Here is a 21,848-nt window from a genome sequence, read left to right on the forward strand (position 1 = left end):
AGATGGCATCGTATGTGGTGAGATTGGAAAACCTTTCATTGTACTCCTGTACTTTTGTCTCTGGGTATGCATGACAAAAATCTAAATCTAAATCTAAGCTTCAGTCCCAAGTCATTGGCAGTAAATAAATGATTTTACAATCCATATCTTAATAAGTGCATCCAGACGAAAGTATTTACCTGTAGCAAAAGAATGAACTGTGGAAAACGTTGAATTGGCTTCATCATTAGGCCATACAATGTAATGCGATCAGAACTTGATTCGTGGCATTGCTGGGGAGAAATATGACACACTTAGTGCAACAAGTAGATACCTCATGGCTAATTTAGTCACAGTAAGTTCAATTAAGTTTCTTTTTACATAAAACTTTAACTATTTTAAATAATAACTGCTTGCTTACAATTTATTGAGACGTGATTCATTCACTAAAAATTGGGCATAGCTCTGCAAACTGGCAACAAGAGTAATTTCCTGGGTAGCTTGGACACTGGATGACCTGGGGACTATTAAAGATGTGTTGTTATTCAAGTCTTTCAATACGTCATTGCTTGGCTGGTCAGCTGAGACTTGGGTAACAGTATGCAGAGTTAAGGATAGGAAGGCACTTTTACCATTAGTACAGGAGTCAATAATAAGGTGGCATAGATTTAAGGCAAGAAGGAGGAGGCTTAGAGGAGAGTTGTGCAGAATTTTATTTCACTCAGAAGATGGTGAGAGTGTGGAACTCATTGCCCACAAGGGTAGCGGAGTTTTAAACTCTCATTGCACTTAAATATTCATTCATCTAGGGCTATGGACCAAAAATGAAAAATAGTCTTGGTGTAGTCAGATCTTTGTTGGCCAGCATGGACAAAGGTGGGGAAAATGGCATCCTTTTGTGATGTAAACATACATGAGTCTATATGCATGGAACGAAGACCAATGCTAGGAATATTCCAGCAACTGCAGTAGCATTTTAAAGCAATTTCCCACATTCCAGATAACTTTGGATTCTCTTCCACAATGTCTTGATCTACAATGCCTGCATTTTGAAGAGGAGCTGAGATGGTAAGGTGAAGAGTCCTCCTGTCATCAGCTGACCGAGACTGGGTTGCAGTTCAGTGAAAACTGAGGATTTGTTAATGTTGGCACTGAGAGACAGGATGTGTTCATGGAGGATCTGACATCAATGTTTAGCTTAACATCAATGACAACTACTACAATCATGACTGGAAACGTAGATGGGAGCAAAAAATGCCAAGTATTGCAACCACCTTATTGCTTCATCACTGGTCTTGCTGTGACTACAGGAATCCAGTTATGCAATGAACCTCAACCAATCCAGTAGATTTCTACTGGTGCAGTGAAATTTTATCCTGATAACTCCCAAGTTTAATCATGACTAGCGCTTCTGTTAACTTGTCACAGGTAAGAGCAGCACACAAGCATCATCTCTGGAGTTGTCAGATTGGACTGTATTCTTCTGCCAATCAATATTGCCAGTTGAACAATGGATGATTAGTATGGATTTTCAGGCTCTGGACTTGAGCCAGGTGTCTTCCTAACAGGTCCAACACTTTATCTACGTCACAGATGAATGAGGCAAAGCAAATTACAACATGCATGTTCCAGGTGATGATCAAACAACTCTTAGAAGCAGCTATCCTACCCATCACCTCAGTCAAGAAAGGTGCAGACATTGCAGAAAATAAACAGCTGAACAACGTTGAATATTTTAAAGAAATTAAGTCTGCTCAATTTGGAATACTATAAGAAAATGTGAAATGCATGTGTAAGTACCCTCCATAACTTCAGATAATTAGCTGTGGACAAGATTGACAGCTCACAGGTCAAGTTATTGTGAATCATAGCCAGTGGCTTCACAGACAAGGAAATCAGTACCTACAGTTTCTCTTTTTCTTGTTTTCATTTTACAAACAGTTTTTACCACTGCAACTACTTTAGAATTAAGTTTTATTTCAGCAACACTTGATGACAGGATTTAAGGTGATTCCCATTCACGTGCAACTCATTAGTTTCCAAACATTTTACAACTTGCAGAATTTTCTTCTGGATTATCTGGGATCCTGTTTTCCAGTACTTTATCAGTGAGAACTCAGCACTCATTCAAGGGAATGTAGGGAATCATAGCTTGTTGTAAATTACTGGAGCAAGGGGGCAGTTATAATTGGTTTTCGATTTATGGCTACAGATCAAAGGAATACACCATAAAATGGCTGAATTTTTAAAAATGTCCTGGCCTGTAACAAGGAGTTAAATCTGCAGCATACTAAACATCTCCAAGTTTAGTATATTATTGTATAATCTCTCAAATAGATAATGATTAAAATTAACAGTTACAATAGTTACTATGACACAGTTGGTTACATGAATAATAGGCTGAGAACTATGGTTTGGGAACATAGCTCTTAGAGATTACTGGTGCTGTAACAGAAGCCCGAACTATTGTTTTAGAGAACATCGTTCAAATCCAGAAATGGCAGTTTGCCAATTTGGGCAAACAAAATCTGGTTTACAAAAATCTGGTGTTAAAAGGCTGATGCCAGGAAAAGTAACCAGGAATTTGTTCAATCTGACTTAACAATTCAACTCATCACTAATGGCCGACTGCAGTCGAAGTCATCTGCTCTCTGAAGTGTTTGAGCACGCTACTCTCGTGTACCAATAATACCTTCTCAAGAGCAACTAGGGATGAGCTATAAACACCAGTTTTACCAGCAGCACTCGCTTTCAGAAATTAAATAAAAATATGTCTGCAATTAATAAAGAGGTCACTCTACACCTCAAGGGTAGGAACTCTCAAAATTATCATTCAAAACTGTACAGCATGAAGTGTGCATTGGAGAGGCTGCAGAGGCTGTGTTTATTCTGAGCAGATACAATACACCTTATAAAATATTTGAAAATTACATTTTACTGCAGTGGTAAACAAAGTGCAGCAAAATAAAATTAAGTAAATTACTTTCATTTAAAAGCACCTTTACAATGCAGCACAGCTTGTGAAAGCATTTCACAACTGAAAAGACCAAAAACAGCTGTGGGAAGATAATTTGATGAAATGATAAAATGATTTGTCAAAATGAGGATTTTGAATTGGTAATTATGGTCACAAGACAGAAGGGTGCAGCATTCCAGTGTACTGGGGAAATAATAGTTGGAAGCTTATTGTACTATCAAACCAGCTGTTAAATGCATTTGCATACTGTTGCCTTTTTTTCTTCTTTAGGTTTCTCTTGCTGTGAATCAGCAGCATTCTTTACACGCAGCCAATGTTGACTGGACTACAAGTGAGTCTTAACCTTATTCAATATTTATCTAAGTGGACTTTCTACCTGGGACTTCACGACACAAATCAGGAGTGAGATCTTGATGAATTTTATCTTCTTTAACTTGGAGACACATACCATCTTGACAAAATTGGGTACAAATCATGAGAACTTCCTGCTTGCCATTGTGACAGCCCAAAGTGTGTGACCGGAGGTTAATTTTTACAAAGGAAACAACATTTTACTTCTCGCAATGATTAACTTACTTTCAAAAATTCCAGAAAGGCAGGTTTGCTGGCACACACTTTCTTAATAATTCCCATGGCAGTGCTAAAGTTGTTTACATATTCACTATACGCATCAAGCACCATCGACTTTGAAAACTGGAACAGAAATAAAACAACAACTTTGAAAATCTTATACAATAGTTTGAAGTAGTTCAGCATCTGAATTCCAAATTTTACTTGATAAATGAGCACCAAGTTTATTTACCTCCCAACTCAGGAGGATTTCTCTTCAACAAAGTTTTTTTTTCCATATGTTTGAGTGAACTTAAAGATTGCAGAACATTTTCTAGATCAGTTTGAGAGTGAAAGGATTGAGTTTCAAATACAAAATGAATTTTAATTCTGAAAGGTATATTTAAAAAGGGGCAAAGGTCAAAGTGAGATTTTGCAAATATATGCGTAAGCAAATACTGAATGATGGGAGCTTTCTTTTAAAGTATTTCATCGTACTGTCCATTCATTTTTGCTGACTAACCAGATTTTGCAATTATATTTCATGGATATTTCATCTATTGGGATAAAGGATCACAAATCTGAATGCTGCTATTGTATGAAACAAAAATTATCTGCAGGAACTTTGAATATTAAATAACCTCCTGCAAGTAATTGATCTAATCAAATACAACCAAGCAGCTGAAATTAGAATTTTCATTCAATTATCAACTTTCATTCATGTTTTTAAAAAAATTGTTTTGCATTTCATTACAGTTGGTGAGATAGTTAATGCGAGAATGGCTGATGGCACGAAACTGCCTCACAGCGCCAGGGACCTGGGTTCAATTCCCGCCTCGGGCAACTGTCTGTGTGGAGTTTGCACATTCTCCCCATGTCTGCGTGAGTTTCCTCCAGGTGCTCTGGTTTCCTCCCACAGTTGAAAGATGTGCAGGTTAGGTGAACTGGCCATGCTAAATCGCCCATAGTGTTAGGTGAAGGGGTAAATGTAGGGTTGCTCTTTCGAAGGTCGGTGTGGACTTGTTGGGCCAAGGGGCCTGTTTCCACACTAAGTAATCTAACCTAATCTAATCTAAATTCTTCCAGCAAGTCTTACTGACATTTTAAAAAAGGTGTTCAGTTTCATTTCTTACATTATAATAGAAAGGAATCTTTTCTTCTGTTTGCTTTGTCTCCAAAACATTCTGCCACCACTTTCTAAATTCTCTCCCATTTTTTTGACCACTTGATTCTCACACTTTTTGATATACTTATCACGTCTTCCTTATTTCAGCAATCTGCCTTTTTCTTCCTGATCAACGAATCAAACATCTATTAGAAAATATAGTACAGGTATTGCCAATGATGTTTATCCTTTGCTGTCAATACTCTATGCCTCTACTAGTCTCTCCAAATTGTGGTGTCAGTGCTATTCGTGCCACACTAGTGCAAAGAAATGGTTTTCTCCAACAAATGAAAAATCTAACCCATCTCCTTTGACATTCAAGGGTATTACCATCACTGACTGTCCCACTATCAACATCCTATGGAGTTAACATTTTCCATAAACTGAACTGAACCGAACCACCCACGTCACTACTGTGGCTGTAAGAATTCTGTGGTGGATAGTTCTCCTCCTGACTCCTCCAAAGCTATCCACCGTCTGTAAGACACAAGAAAGGATTTTGATAGAATACTCTCCACTTGCCTGGAGGGGTGCAACTCCAATAACATTCAAGAAGCTGAACAATAAACAGGAGAAAGCAACCCTTGATTGGCACCCCATTCACCACCTTACAGATCACTCCCTCCACCATTGATGCACAGTGGCAGCTGAATGTACTTTCTATGGGATTCAATGCAACAGAAATTCCTTTGACAACACTTTCCAAACCTGTGACCTCTATCAATTTTAAGGACAAGGGCAGCAGATGCACTGAAACCTCACCAATGCAAGTTCCCCTCCAAGCCACATATCATCCTGACCAGGTTTATCACCATTCCTTCACAGTTGCTGGGTTAAACTCCTGCAGCTCCTCCATATGGCATTGTGAATGTACGTGTATCTTATGGACTGCAATGGCTCAAGATACTGGCTCACTAACATCTTTGCAAGGACAATTAGGAATGAGCCACAAATGGTATCACCAATCCATTGACTCCCACACTCCACAAACAAACAAAGGAAATTGGCCCATACAAAGAGTTATTTTGGTCAACATGATTCTGAAAGTATACGTTTCATTAAACATTATTTATATCAATTTCATCACAACACTGTTGTTAAAACTTAATACAGAGTAAATAAAATTTACTTCTGGTCATTTAAGAGAGGACAAGTCTTGCGAGATGTATTTTACAAACAATTATTTATTACTAAGCATCCCTTTTCAAATTTATACAACTGTGAGCGAAATATTGTGCATAACTAATTAGATTCTATGAAACAAATTTTCTATGTGATAACAACAACAGTTTCAGGCAGGACTTTAGGTTGATGTAGTCCATTTGTCCAATGTATCTTATTGGTCGGCACATCTCACATCAATAATAATCATGAATTTCATGTAGATGTGTTCTGATCAACCTGTTCGGAGATGATTTTATATAACTCGGGAGCAGGTGGGACTTAAAACTGGATCATCTGGCTCAGAGGTAGGGACACTGTGCCACCAGAGCCCCTCTGAATTTGATCTAGGCATTTTGAAATCAACCTGTTCAGGGATGTTATTACACACCAATGGAGCAGGTGAGACTTGAACTGGGGCATCTTGGCCCAGAGATAATGGCACTACCACTATGCCACAAGATGCCTCTGAATTTGATCTATGGTTAAGTCTTTAATCTCATGTAGTTGTTGACATTCCGATATTTAAGAATCCTCCTTAGCTACCCTCAAGATTGTGGCAAGACACAATTATATGAATGCATTTTCACTGTGCTGAGAAGGAGAGGGATTCCAGGATTTTGAGCCAGTGTTAATGAAGGAACAGAGCCAAAGTTATACCTTTGAATGACATGCAAATTTAAAGGGGAATGTACAGGTGCCAGTATTTCCATGTGCCGTTTACCCATATCCTTCTTATTGCAAAGGACCACAGATTTGGAAGGAATTATTGAAGAAGCTTTGTTGAATTGTTAGGTGGCATTTTATAGCTCGTGTGCTAGTGATGGAGGGATGGGAGTGAACTTTGAAACTGATGCTTGCATGCCAATCAAGTCAATTGCTTTGTCCTGAATCATGTTGAACTTTTTAACTGTTAATAGAGCTGCAGTTACTGAAGCAAGTATGAGTATTCAATCCCACTCCTGTGCCTTGGGCAAGGCTTTGGTGATTTAGTAAGGAGTAAGGGCAATAGAAGATCCAGTTTCTGACCTTTTATAACCACAGTGTGTGCATGCTTGGCCCTGTTAAGTTTCTGGTGACCCCAAGAATAATGGTGGGGGTTTTGATGATGATAAAGGCAATGGATGCTTTGCACTTGAGTGGTATCAATATTAATTGCTGCACAATCAGCCTAAACCTGAATATTGTTCAGGTCTAGCTGGATGTGGGCAAGCATTTAGCTGAGTAGCTGTGAATGTAATTGAACAATGGGCAATCAAGTGAACATTCTCACTTAATTAATTGATTGATTGATTGTTGTCACATGTATTAGGATACTGTGAAAAGTGCTGTTTTGCGTGCTATACAGTCAGGTTGTACCAAACAAAATGCATCAGGGTGGCAGAGCGGAGTGCAGAATACAGTGTTACAGCCGCATCGAAGGTGCAGAGAGAGAGAGACCAGAATTAACATTTCAGAGGTCCTTGAAAAATTCTGATAACACTGAGGAAGAAGCTATTCTTTAATCCATTTGTCTATGCATTCAAACTTTTATAATCTTCTGCTTGATGGAAGAGAGTATAACCAGGGTGGGAGGGGTCTTTGATTATGTTGGTTGTTTTTCCGACGAAGCGGGAAGTCCAATCTTCTGTTACCCTCCCCCAAACCAGACGAGAGAAAGAAAGGCACAGACTAGACATCTTTGCTCAGTTGTCCCCTTTCACTCAACCTGGAAACATTTTTCTGTACCCTATCCAAATTCCTTTCTGAACAAACCCTCCCAGACCCTGCAGTCACAATGAAGATAGATTTTTATTCAATGACTTACTGAGGCAACAAAGACATCTCCAATCATTTCAACTGAGTCCCACTCAGTCACACGACTAGCTAAGGCAATCTGGAACAAGGAATGGCACTGAAGAATCTCCTTTATTCGATAAAACACTATTTTTAATTTCCTTTCACTTAATAGTTTCGGATCCATTTCCAAAAGAGGTTTCTCGTAATGCTGTGCAGAGAGGAAAACAAAATCAAACCTCGTGTCACTTTATCCAAACATGATTTCACAAACGTTCCCAGTCTGTGTAGATCAGCACCATACACCGTGGTACTCCCAGGTGACATATTCGAAGAAATGGTGTAGGCACATGAAACAGGACAGGTGTCAGGCTTGATGCCTTCCGGTCCCTAAATGTCCTTTGAATTAGAATGGATAGGTAAAGCATAAGATAGCCCATCCACCCTTAGACTTATTAACATCTTTAGAAGTGGTCAATCAATAGACATTTCAACACTTAATTTGGCCTCTCATTAATATTAGATGCTACTGGGAAAAACAGGATGGAGGTGAGCACACTACAACTTCATCTCAGGTGAAAAGGTAGTAAAGATGGGTACCTTCTTTGTGTTGCCCTGCACCCTCACCACCACAGATGTCCAAACCCCAAACTCCAAAGTGATTTCTTGCCTACTAGCCATGTCAATTTTTCCAGTGACCTTGCAATGATTCCCAGGACACCACTTCGGTGGTTTGTTCAGCAGCAAGGTGGTACGGTGGCAAAAATTGTAAATAGATGAGAGGTTCCCAAAATTTGTTTTTATAAAAAATATCTTGAGATGTCATGGTGATCTGAAGTACAATAATAGAATCCAATATTTCTTTGTGCTCTGACTTACTTCTAGAATTCGCTTCAATGCATCCACATAACACTTCTCACTTTCAACAACTGAACCAAGAATATATCGTCTGACAACCTGTTTCCAAAACAAATTTTAACCTTAAGTTAGCCAGAATTTCAAGAATGTAATTTGTTGGAGACTGCATTATATTATAAACTAATATTAAAACACAAGTTCAAATGCCACAATGTGTGAACTGCTTTTCAAAAGTTTGAAGTTACCCATCAATCAGATTTAACATGTAATAATAAGTAAGTGCTACCTTTTAAATAAGTTTCGAAGCTTTGACGCAAGGCTGATCATTTGAGAGATACCAATTGTCACATAAATCCATAAATTTCAAGTATAGCTTTTTAGTAATAGACCAAAATCATTTCCACAGGGTTGATCCCAGACTACAAGCGACAGATGATTTTAATTTTGAAGGGTAACTCTTAAAACAGACATCATCAAGTTACCTGTCAAAAGTATGATCTCTCTTATTCTTTAAATGCAGTTGATAAGTCACTGCACTATTAACTAAATAGTTAAACTTTCATTAAAGCCCAGGCCATATATCAATAAAAAGGCTCATTTGGAAAACATTACCCATCTAAAATGTCCAGAAAATAAGGAATTTAAACATCACACAACTTAGATAAATACATAGTACTTAACTTAATGTGTAGTTTGTATAAATTTCATTTTATTCCAGTCAAACAAGATAGTCCCTTTCATCTACACTTCTAGTATTCTCTTACCATTCTCCTCCTCTTTCTGTCAGTAATTGCTTGTTTAGTTTATGAGTTTCTTTAAAAAACAATAGCATTTAATAAAATCAGAGTGGATCTCCCCGGCTACACTGTGCAGGTACATGTGTTTTAACATAATGCTGGAAAGCAGAACAAGAAAACCTGCCATATTCTACAGGATGCTAGCTGTGGCTTAAATAAAATCAGTAAATCACAGAATGTGCATGTAGCTCAGCATCCATGCCCTTCTTACATGTTGTAGCTTTTTCCACCTTTCGGTATGCAGAGTTCAGACTCAAACTACCTAAGCTCACAAACATGTACCTGCTGTGGTGTCAAACCCTCTGGCATTGGTGTCATTACTGGCTCTGGATGTTTGCAGTCAACATCAATGAAGAGATTCTGTTCTTCCTCTTCCAGACACCCAAACCTGTGATCTGAAGACAAAAGGTGCAAATCCAGATCAGCAATGGTATATTTCTATAGGTGGTAAATATTAGTTTGATAGGGTGAATATGGTGTAACAATTTGGTGCCTTTGCAGATACAGCAAAAAAATCTGTCTGACTTCTGGAGAAATGAAACAATTCTCATCTCGTTCTCAAATACCATGGCTTTTATTTATAAAAATATTTCTTTATCAGGAAAGTGACTGTAGCTTTTTTGTTACTTCACTATGTGCAAGATTAACCTTTCAGGGACTTCAGTAGTAGAGAGATCTTAGTTTGTGAAAATTTTGCTGCGTAGTCAATAGAAAATAGTCCATTCTTTAGCACTAAGGATAAACATTGAGAAATTTGTGTGTTCGCTATATATCTGTGTCTCATGAAGAATGCACTAGACTTGCAACGTGCCTCATCTCCATTCTCAGAAAGGCAACCATTTATGGCATGTGTATAAACAGGCCCATTGCCTGCAAGGGCCATTTAATTCTCCAATTGATTTTTGGCACCACATTAATCCTTGCTTCTTCTTTTGGCCATTATAACAAAGCTGGCACCAGAATATTCTATTTGGAGGTATGGAGGTGCTAAGGTGCTGAATGAAATCTACGAAAGAAAAGCAATGAGGCACATTTGTTCAATAAATATATTGAAGAAATTTGATTTTTAAAAATACAGACTGCACAGTCCATGACAGATTAGAAATATCCCCCAAGAATTTCCTTGCACGGACCTACTCAAAACAATGCTGGCTTTGGCGTTCCCAATAAGAAGGAGAAAAACAGCAAAATCCTCATAATACTTGAACAATTCCAAAGCTCGCATTGTGCATCCATTCCATACTGAAGAGGATCAACCAAGTAGTATACTTCTGAAAATGCCTCAATGTTATTCTACGCACATTTTCTGTTGGATTATAATTCTCACAAAACAGATTAAAAACATTGCCTTCTGTTGAGTTAAGCACAAGACTTAAATTACCTCAGTCATTTCAGATGTTTAAGAAGCTACAATTCAGAATTTCTTACCAAATGAACCGTTTTTGCCCAGGTACTGTACGTGTGATTGAAGTTTGCTGCATCTTCTGATGCTAACAGTCAAACCCTGAATAAAATGGACTAGTAGCGAATAGTTAGCTTTCCCCTTGTAATAAAGTTGATTTGTAGGAACCATTTAACAATGCACCTTCTGTCCCATCCCATAATAAAGTCGATGCGCAGTCAGTGTTTAGTATACCCAAAAGCCAGTGCTCCATCCCAAATATAACATTGCCAAGTCTTCACTCTCTTAAAAGGCAGTGGGAAACCAATTCAAAGAGTTTGAGAGTTTTGGCACTTGAAATCATGGAAATTTGTAAACTGCACTGAACCCAAGTTAACTTTACTGTTCCAATGAAGGTCACGTTTCTAGTCACCAACTATTTTTGAGAGCCAACAGTTCCAACTTAGAATTGTCTACTAATATCCCTGGGCTGAAACTAAATATCAAAACAAAATTCAGAAATTAGTGACTCTTTAGATTAGATTACCAACTGGGCCTTTAGCCCAACAAGTCCACACTGACCCTCTGAAGACTAACCCATCCCTCTCTGACTAATGCACCTAACAACTATGGTCAATTTAGCATGACCAATTCACCAGACCTGCACATCTTTGGAATGTGGGAGGAAACCAGTACCCGGAGGAAACCCATGCAGACACTGGGAGAATGTGCAAACTCCACACAGACAGTCGTCCAAGGTTGGAATTGAACCTGGGACCCTGGCGCTGTGAGGCATCAGTGCTAACCACTAAGCCACCATGCCACAATTTTTATTTTTACTTTACAAATGGCCAAACTTCAAAGAAAATTAAGATTGATCAATTTATTAGTTGCACTTAAACTCTTTGTAGAGTGTGCTTAGCTTCTTGGACCACTCAGGGATTGCCTACTTGAATAAGTAAATGAAGAGCAGACAGTGAGGCTGACTCATACAGGACAGAAAGGTCAGTCTAGGTTTTCAGCCAGGGCGCAACAATAAACTCAGTGGAGGTTGAGAACAACTCAGGGTTAAAGTCCTCATTATTAATCAGAGACTTGTACTTTTAAATGGGCGAGTGTCTAGAGAGCATGAAAGCGGCATTGTATGACAAAATTGAAAACATTCAGCAAGCATATAGCAATCTATGTTTTTTCAAATATATTTTAGATTGGTCCAAAGGTTTTGAACCGTGCACATGGCTTCTTTGCAGAGATTGCTAAAGTTAGTCACTTACTGGTGCTGAGCGATATTTGGACTTTTCCCACTCACCTTGATATCGGTGTCTAATAAATGAACGACCCCTTTTAAGAACAGCAGCTTTGGTCTTTTCTAATCCATCTTTTGTACCTTCTTTTGCAGCTTTCATTAGTTGTTGCATCTGGAAGTTAACAGAATATTTAATGTTCTTTGAAGTATGAGAAAACATTTCATTCAGAAAAATCCACATCATCAAATGGCTCACTGAAATTTCCTCATATGTAACTTATACTGCAGGAGTCAGGAAGTACTCTAGTTCAACTGTCTGGTTGAGCACAGAATTAATTTGTCTTGTCAAGCTTGCAGTAACAGGGCTACACTCAGCTTAATTTCCCTCCTGAATGCCCATTGAAGAACAAGCCTTTAATCTTCTATGATTATAGTGAATTTCAACAACTGCTTGTGTGCCTTAAAATGCACTAAAATGTTTCAAGGCACTTCAGAGGTGCATTATCAAACCAAATTTAAATACAAAATTGGATAAGGCAGTATTAGGTTTGATTAAAGAGGTCAATTTTAAGACACATGTAAAAAAAAAATGGAAGCAGAAAGATTTAGGGAGGGAATTTCAGAGATTAGTGTTACAGAACCTGAAGGTATGGCCTCCAATGATGCAGTGATTAAAACTGGGGAAGTACCAGAGGCCAAAACTGGAAAGACATAGCTGTATCAGAGGGTTGTTGGCCTAGAGAAAATATCAGGGATAGGTTGGGTCACAGCCATGTAGGAATTTGAAAAAAAAAGGCGAGGATTTTAAAATTGTGACATTGCTCAATAAGGAGCCAAATTAAGGCAACATGTGAAAGGTCTTTGGTGCAAATTCAGCTATGGGCACACAGATTTTGAACAATTTTAAGTTTATGGAGGGTTCAAAGTGAGATGCTAGGCACTAAAATAAATAAAATGATTTGGAAGTGAACATAGGAGGCGTGGTTAGTTTGCAGATGACACCAAAATTGGAGATGTAGTGGACAGCGAAGAAGGTTACCTCAGAGTATAATGGAGTCTTGATCAGATAGGCCAATGGGCTGAGGTGTGGCAGATGAAGTTTAACTTAGATGAAGTTTAAATTAGAGGTGCTGCCTTTTGGAAAGGCAAATCAGGGCAGGATGTATACACTTAATGGCAAGGTGCTGGGGAGTGTTGCTGAACAAAGAGACCTTGGAGTGCAGCTTCATAGTTCCTTGAAAGTGGAGTTACAGGTAGATAGGATAGCAAAGAAAGCATTTGGTATGCTTATCTTTGTTGGTCAGTGCATTGAGTATAAGAGTTGGGAAGTCATGTTATGGCTGTACCGGACATTGGTTAGGCCACTTTTGGAATATTGTATGCAATTTTGGTCTTCCTGCTACAGGAAGGATGTTGTGAAACTTGAAAGGGTTCCGAAAGAATGTTGCCAGAGCTGGAGGGTTTGAGCTATAGGGAGAGACTGAATAGGCTGCAGCTATTTTCCCTTAAGTGTCGGAGGCTAAGGGGTGACCTTATAGGAGGTTGATAAGGTCATGAGATGCATGGATAGGAGAAATAGACAAGTCTTTTCCCTGGGTGAGGGAGTCCAAAACTAGTGGGCATAGGTTTAGGATGAAAGAAGAACATTTTAAAAGGGTCCTAAGGGGTAACTTTTTCATGCCGATGGTGGTGCGTGAATGGAATGAACTGCCAGAGGAAGTGGTGGAAGCTGGTACAATTACAACATTTAAAAGGCATCTGGATAGATACATGAATAAGAAGGGTTTAAGAGGAATATGGATCAAATTCTGGTAAATGGGACTGGGTTTACTGAGGATATCTGGTTGGCACGGACGAGTTAGACCAAAGGGTTTGTTTCTGTGCTGTATATCTCTTTGACCCTAGTTTACAATGGCATGGATGAGGGTTTTAGCAACAGATGAACTCAAGCAGGGACAGAGTCAAGTCACAATTTGGTGGTTGAAGTCGGCAGTCTTAGCGATGACGCAGATGAAGTTGGCATCAAATATAACACTGTGAGCAAATTGGTTCAGACTCAGTTGTCAGAAGAAGGTTGGAGTCAGTTACTGGGAACAGTTTGTAGTGGACAATAGCTTCAGTCTTCCCAGTAGTTAGTTTAAGGAATTTGTATCCACCATACAGATAGTCAAAAATAAGGTCACTTAAACATAAAAAATTGAAGCAGAATTAGGCCATTTGGCCCTTCTTACTATGTTGTTTATTAAGCTAATGATCAGATTGGCCTTGACTCTAATTTCCTGCTTGCTCCCTCATAACTCTAGCATCCTTTATAATTCAAAAATCTGTCTAACTCAGCTTTGAGTATATTCAATGATCCACTCTCCACTGCTCTCTGGGAAAGAGAATTCCAATGACTAACAACTCTTGTAGAGAAGAAATTTCTTCTCATCTCTATCTTCAATAGGAGACTCCTTAAATTGAAACCCAAGTTCTAGATTCCCCATATGAAGAAACATCTTCTCAGCATCTTTGCTGTCAAACCTCCTCAGATTCCAATGCATTTCAATAAGATTATGTTTTATTCCTCTGAACTCCAATGGGTACAGATACAACTTATTCAACCATTGTTCATAAAAACAATCTCTTCAAGCTTTCAGTGCAAATATACCCTGCCTCAAGTAAGGAGACCAAAGCTGTATGTTATTATGTTGGTTGGTCACATCAATGCTCTGTAAAGTTGTAACCATACTTCCTGATTTTTATACTCTATTTCCTTTGCAATAAAAGGATCATATTCCATTTGCTTTCCTAATCATTTGCAGACCTGAAGACTAATTGCCAGTCATACTTGGTCAAGGATGCCCAAAGCCTTCCGGACTATAACATTCTGCAGTCCCTCTCAATTTAAATAGTATTAGGTTTTTCTCTTTTTTTGCTGGAAATGGGAGTGGATTGACAGGGAAAAGGTGAAGAACAAAGAAAGGGGCCTATGATTGGTTGGAAGGCAGGAGAGTTCAAATGCAAAATGGTGATGGTTCAAAGCCAAAGAAGAAATGAACAAGAAAAGAAACAAAAGATATATCTAGAGTAATTACAAATGGTAATCAGATAATAATTACCAACAGGTAATGTTCAAAATAAATGGGGAAACAGGCCATGTTCTGAAATTTTTGACTCCATGTTGAGTCTGGGAAGATTTAAAGCGCATTATCAAAATTTGAGGTGCTTTTCCTTAAGCTTACACTGAACTTTATTTGGATATGCCATTCCCAGCATTTCTGCTCTCGTCTCTTGCCTTCCCTTCCCAGAATCACAATAGAATTTCTCATGTCCTTACCAGCTGCCATATTCAAGAGACGACCCTCCATAACTCCAGTTCCATACCATCAACAAATGCTACTTCCTTCCATCTCCCCTTTCAACATTTTGATGGAACCAGTGAACTCCTTAATCATGCCCCACACTTTACCCCAAACTCCCTGGCATCTTCCCATGCATGTGCATAGGATGCAATGCCTGTCCTCTTGCCTCCACCCTTTTTGAAATCCAAGGCTCCAAACTCCAGGTGAAACAGAAATTCTCTTGTACTTTTGATTGACTAAAATGCCTTCACTGTTGATTACGTGGTCTCTCTAGAATACAGGGTGATCACACTTAACTTAATTGACCACTTTGCCAAACACATCAAATATTTTATATCTCCCATTTTGACCACCTAACACCGTTCTCATGAAATTCAATGCAAGCTTGTGGAACTGTACTTCACTTTTCAATGTTATACTTGCAACCTTTCCAGACCCATCATTGTGTAATTTCAGAGGATTTTGCAATTCCAATTTACTCAAGTCCAATTCCAATCTAGACCCATCTTTTCATTCTCTCTTTATCTCATCATCATCACCTGTTGCCTTGCAATGTCACCCATTTTGTCATTTAATGTTTGCTACCTTTCATTGTCTCATCTTGCCTGCCCACTTTCATGCTTACTTAAAACCCGTTCCATCTCGCTTACTTAAAACCGGTTCCATCTCGCTTCTGATGAAAAGTAATTAACCAGAATTATTTTTCTCTCTCTGCAAATAGGTATAATAGGACTTTTTATAATGCAGAATGTTATAGAGAAAATGAAGTAGCTTTTTTACTTGAAAAGATAAACTTGCAGAGATAGGGGGGGAAGGGGCAATTATGTAGGACCAATGGTTAGTGCTTTCAAAGAACCAGTATGGATACATCACGACAAATGGCCTCCTACTTTACTGTAAGATTCTGTAGATTTTTTTTTACTTAGACATGCTTTAAATTTTACATCAAAACTTGGTACAGACATTTGCATTCAAGTCATGAGTTACTGGGGAAAATCAAATTGTAATAGAATGCTGTGTGTTAAAACAACTTCACCTATTCATGTATAAAGACAACTTGAATGAACTAATTGTGCTGCCATGGAATCACCTATGCAGAATTAATAACTAATAATTAACACACAATAGAGAAAATATTCCATAAAAATGGATGAGAGATGTTGACTGAACTGCTGACGCAGTTTGTTTTGATACTAAAAAATTGGAACTACAATATTATTAATTAGTAATTCCACATCACAAATCACTTTACTTTCTGGATTTCAGGTAAAATCTTTACACAGTTGACAAGAACATAATAGACCGACTCAAAACCAAATTGGTTGCAAGTATAAATGGAGGACTCTATGTCCCTGTCACCATTAAGAGTATAGTAGAAGGCAGTTCAAGGTCTTGTTTACTTGAACATAAATCGTCTTATTGACTTTATCTCAGATAAGCAATGCAGTTTTTCATTCAAATTCCTAGTAAGTGGAATTGGATTGTGGCACATTGGATTACGACACAAGAGGTGAAACTTTCTGGCAAAATAAAGTAAATGAACAGAAAATCTCAGCAAATGCTAATGCTTATTTAAATTTGTTCCCAAACAGCTGTACACTGATGCAGTGATTTGAAAAACAACGTGCCAATTAAAAATTGACTTGATTTAAAGTATTAAATGACAAGCTACAGCAACACTGCAAATGCGCACAACAGATGTTCACTGTCTCGGACAAACATTTCATGATTGGTACTGTAGAATTTATGCTGCCTACTCCCACCTCTGAAATTTGCTTCAACAGGGTATTATTAGGCCAGTGCAAAAAAAACAAAGTATTTGTGTTTTGTAGCCAACAGATGTCCATCATAAGGTATATAATTAACAATACAAAGCTTTGTTCACTATCTCCCCCTCAATGAACTTCCAATGTGATTCAAGTTTCTCACAAGCAACAGTATGTGAAATTTTCCAATACATAGTGACACCTACTTGCATGCATGGATCTCAACTGGACACAAGCTCAGAGTGTTAAAGTAAAAGCACAACTCCAAAAGAAAAATCTTGAATTTTTTTTGGCTTCTATTGGCAAAGATCATATTGGGGGCAGCACGGTGGCACAGTGGTTAGCATTGCTGCCACACAGCACCAGGGACCCAGGTTTGATTCCAGCCTCCGGCGACTGTCTGTGTGGGGTTTGCACATTCTCAGCATGTCTGCATGGGTTACCTCCGGGTGCTCCGGTTTCCTCCCACAGTCCAAAGATGTGCAGGTCAGGTGAATTGGCCATGCTAAATTGCCCGTAGTGTTAGGTAAGGGGTAGATGTAGGGGTATGGGTGGGTTGCGCTTCGGCGGGGCGGTGTGGACTTGTTGGGCCGAAGGGCCTGTTTCCACACTGTAAGTAATCTAATCTAATCTAATCCTAAAATGTGCGGGTTAGGTGAATTGGCCATGCTAAATTGCCCATAGTGTTTGGTGCACTACTCAGAGAGAAATGGGTCTAGGTGGGTTACTCTTAGAAGGGTCGGTGTGGACTTTTTGGGCCAAAGGGCCTAAGGGCCTGTTTTCACACTGTAGGGAATCTAATCTAATGTTTTGTATTAGATACAGCTGACAGAAAAAAAAAACCCTTTTAAATCTAGTCCTTGAAAGTTGCAAATCAAGAGAGAAAAGACTCACCTTACTAGAAAGAAAAATTAACCAAATTGCAAACACCTTAAAGAACTGAAGGCAAATGTGGAAACACTGATGAAATGTGAAAAATGCCAGACAAGTAATGTAGGATGTCCTGAGACCATCATAAAAGGATGGTCATTTGAATTCCTCACGTAGGAATTTTATTGTTGATGTTATTGAAGAGACAAATTTACTTTGATTTCTTGCTAATATCACTCCTCTGCTGCTATTCTATGTTCAATGAATTTGAGTAGTAAATTTACACTGTTCAACGCAGACCCTTCCAGCGATCAACTTTAGTAAAGGATGTACATTGTTAGTTACAAAGCAGCAGCAGCAGGATTCCCTTCCAATAAAATAAAGACCTGCAGATGCCGGAGATCCAAAACACACAAAAATAGACATTGCTGGAAAAGCTCAGCAGACTCAGAAAGTTCAGAACACAGTCCTGAAGAAATGTCACTGAACTCAAAATGTTAGCTCTGCTTTCTCTGCACAAATGCTGCCAGATCTACTAAGTTTCTCCAGCATTCCTGTTTTTTGCGCAGAGCAGGATTTCCTTCTTGGGTATGCAACCAAAACATGATAAGCACCTTGAAGGTTTGTTGAAAGAACATTGTGGATTGTCACCTCCTATATTTAAAGAAAAGCCAGTACAAATGCAACATCGTCAATACTTTGTGGCACATCTGTGACAAGGGAAAGAGATTTTGCGATCTCAATCCAGGAGTTGAAGGACCTCGTAATTCACAGGTGCTATTTGAATCTCAAAATGAGATCATTGCTTATAGACATACATTTTTATAGACTAACTACTATATATACACAGTAAAATGTTTATGTGCTGTGACTTCAGTGTAGGTGAGGGGATAATGATATCTACTAACACAAGGCTGATGATGTTCACTTTGTCAAATCCCAAAAATGAAAGATTACCACACAAGAGGAGCAAGTTAATCTTACTTTTACACAATAGGGTAATCAGAGATTAATAATAAAACAAACAGCAATGGTTTATAGTAAAATCATGAGGCAATGGAATCTTGACATGCGAGGGGTTTATTTTTATACACCTTTTAATATTGAGAGAAAAACAGAAATTGCCAAACAAACTCAGCAGGTCTGGCAGCATCCGTGGACAGAAAGCAGAGTTAACATTACCAGTCAGGTGTCTCTTCATCAGAATGGATAGCAGCTAGGAAAATGTGGCATTTACGTTGAAGAGGTGTTTGGGGGAACAGGTGGAGATAGAGGCCAGAGCGAGAGCGAGTGTACAAAAGAGAGATACAAGAGGGGTAAGCAGATAGACAAGGGGATTATTGAGAGCAAGTCAGGACAGAAGAGAAGCCGAATGATGAGGACTAAGACTAGGATAGACTGGGTGACTGTGCTGAAAGCAGCCCATGACATGACATGACAGGACCAGGCAAGAAGATGTTGTTTTATTTGAATTTTAGCAAAGCCTTTGACAAGGTTCCGCATGGTAGGCTAATTAGTAAACTTAGGTCACATGGGATTCAGGGTGAGCTTGCCAATTGGATATATAATTGGCTTAACAGCAGGAGACAGAGTGTGATGATGGAGGGTTGTTTTTCAGACTGGAGGCCAGTCACCAGCAGTGTCCCACAGGGATCTATTCTGGGTCCCCTTTTGTTTGTCATTTGTGTAAATGATTTGGATGAGAATATAGAAGGCATTGTTAGTAAGTTTGTGGACAACAAAATTGGCGGCATAGTAGACAGTGAAGAAGGTTTTCGAAGATTTCAAAGGGATCTTGATCAAATGGGACAATGGGCTGAAAAATGACAGATGGAGTTCAATCTGGGTAAATGCGAGGTATTGCATTTTGGTACAACAAATAAGGGTACAGCTTATGCAATTAATTGGTGGGGCTTTGGGTAGTGTTGTAGAACAGAGGGACCTAAGGGTGCAAGTACATAATTCTTTGAAGTTTGTGTCACATATAGACAGGGTGGTTAAAAGCAGTTTGGCATGCTTACTCTCATTGCTCAGTCCTTTTGAGTATAGGAGTTGGGAAGTCACGTTGATGTTGTACAGGACATTGATGGAATACTGTGTCCAATTCTGGTCACCCAGTTATAGGAAGGACATGATTAATCTGGAGAGGGTTCAGAAGAGATTTGTCATGATGTTGCCAGGTATGGAAGGTTTGAGTTACAAAGAAAGGCTGGAACGTCTTTCACTAGGAGGTTGAGAAATGACGTGATAGAATTAATAAAATAATATAGATAGGGTTAATTGTACTTGTCCTTTCCCTAGGATGGGGGAAGTTGCAAGACTAGAGGGCACATTTGTAAGGTGAAAGGAGAGAGATTTTAAAAAAAACCAGAGGCATTTTTTTACATGGAGATTTATTTGCATGTGGAATGAACTTCCTGAGGGAGCGCTGGATGTGGGTACAATTCCAAGACATTTGGATAGATACATGAAAGGAAAGGTTTGGAGGGATATGGGCCAAGAGCAGACAGGTAGGACTGGTTTAATTTGGGATTATATTCAGCATGGACCAGTTGTTTCCATGCTATATGACTCTATCACTGGAAAAGTTCAGAACACAGTCCTAAAGAAGGATCACTGGACTCAAAATGTTAGCAGTGCTTTCTCTCCACAGATGCTGCCAGATCTGTTGAGATTCTCTAGTAATTTCTGTTTTTGTGTGTTTCATATCTCCAGCATTGGCAATTCTTTATTTTATTTTAAGGAAATCCTAACTAACAATATACATCCTTTACTAAAGTTGATCACTAACAGGACCCAGTAAAAGGTCAGGGTATGGGGGTAGGTAAAAAAAAAACATTAGAGGTCATAATCTGGCTCTAAACAAATAACAATTGAACTCTACATTGAGTTCTAGAGGTTGTAGAGTCCTCAAACAGAAAATAGAATGTTGTTCTTTGTGCTGAGGCCCACTGGAACACTGCAGTAGGCCAACATCAAAAATGGGAACAGGGTGGTGTGTTCATATAGGAGACATCTGGAAGTTCAGGGTCTTTTTAACAGACAGAATATAGTTGTTCTGCAAAGCAAACACCCAACCTAGAGAAGACCACATTGTGAGCAGTGAATACAGAAGACTGAATTGAGTAAACTGCTGCTTCACCTGGAAGGTGTGTCTGGGGCCTTGGATAGAGAAGAGGGAGGAAGTAAATTGGCAGGGGTTAAACCTTCTACAAATACACGGAAAGGTACTGTGGCGATGTGGGAAGGTAATCGGGGCTGGAGGAGGACAGGAACAGACTGTCTGGAGGGAACAATCCCTGTTGAAGACTTCCAAAGGTAGGGAGAGACATGTGCATCTTGCTGGAGGTGACAGAAATGGCAGCTTATGATTCTTTGGATGCAAACAACAGTAGAATGGTAAGGACAGACCAGGAAGAAACCTGGTTAAAGCAGCGATTTAACTGCACTTCATTCAATTTACCACATGGTCACTATGGTCTCTCAGTCATGAGGCTCTTTCCTGCTCACCAGGCTTATTAAGCAAACACGGAAGGTGACAAGTTGATGCCATTAAGTGGTTACCCATGAACCTTCCTTGGCTAACACTTCATTACAGAGTGGGGAGGAGATAAGCCTTTACTGCATGTAAAATTTAGAAAAAAACTTTTCATTGTACCTAGGTACATGTGACAACAATAAATCAAATCATAAAAAAAAGGGGCAAGTTTCTCTGTAAATTATTTCTTTTGTATTTCCATGCAAGGAATTAACCCCAAATAATAGATAAGGCTTCTAATGCCTTAATACTGCAGGTCAGTCAATTCATTATCTCTCCTTGGGTGAGTGGACTGTTTAACCCCTTTATATTCTTCATTGCCAACTTTCTTGTTTTTCAGGGAGGATTACACTCAAAATTTTAACTTCTCCTCTTATTCTTCACAGTTGCCGAAAAGTCTGATACACAATTCCAGCAATTTCATTTAAATCACAAGGGAAA

At 38.9% G+C, this 21,848-nt stretch overlaps 1 protein-coding gene across 2 annotated transcripts in view; it reads right to left on the reverse strand.

Moving 5' to 3' along the window:
- Positions 1-21,848, reverse strand: part of arhgef10 (Rho guanine nucleotide exchange factor (GEF) 10) — a 278,827-nt gene that overhangs the window by 153,831 nt on the left and 103,148 nt on the right. For both annotated transcript variants that reach the window (XM_072560748.1, XM_072560758.1), the window contains exons 10-15: positions 11,953-12,061; positions 9,545-9,657; positions 8,487-8,564; positions 7,639-7,818; positions 3,533-3,649; positions 180-272 (exon numbers count right to left, since the gene is read on the reverse strand). In XM_072560748.1, coding sequence (XP_072416849.1) covers positions 180-272; positions 3,533-3,649; positions 7,639-7,818; positions 8,487-8,564; positions 9,545-9,657; positions 11,953-12,061 — 690 coding nt within the window. The remainder of the gene's footprint in view (positions 1-179; positions 273-3,532; positions 3,650-7,638; positions 7,819-8,486; positions 8,565-9,544; positions 9,658-11,952; positions 12,062-21,848) is intronic.

Source organism: Chiloscyllium punctatum, chromosome 3 (genome assembly GCF_047496795.1).
Source record: "Chiloscyllium punctatum isolate Juve2018m chromosome 3, sChiPun1.3, whole genome shotgun sequence".
In the NCBI taxonomy this organism is placed as follows: Eukaryota; Metazoa; Chordata; class Chondrichthyes; order Orectolobiformes; family Hemiscylliidae; genus Chiloscyllium; species Chiloscyllium punctatum.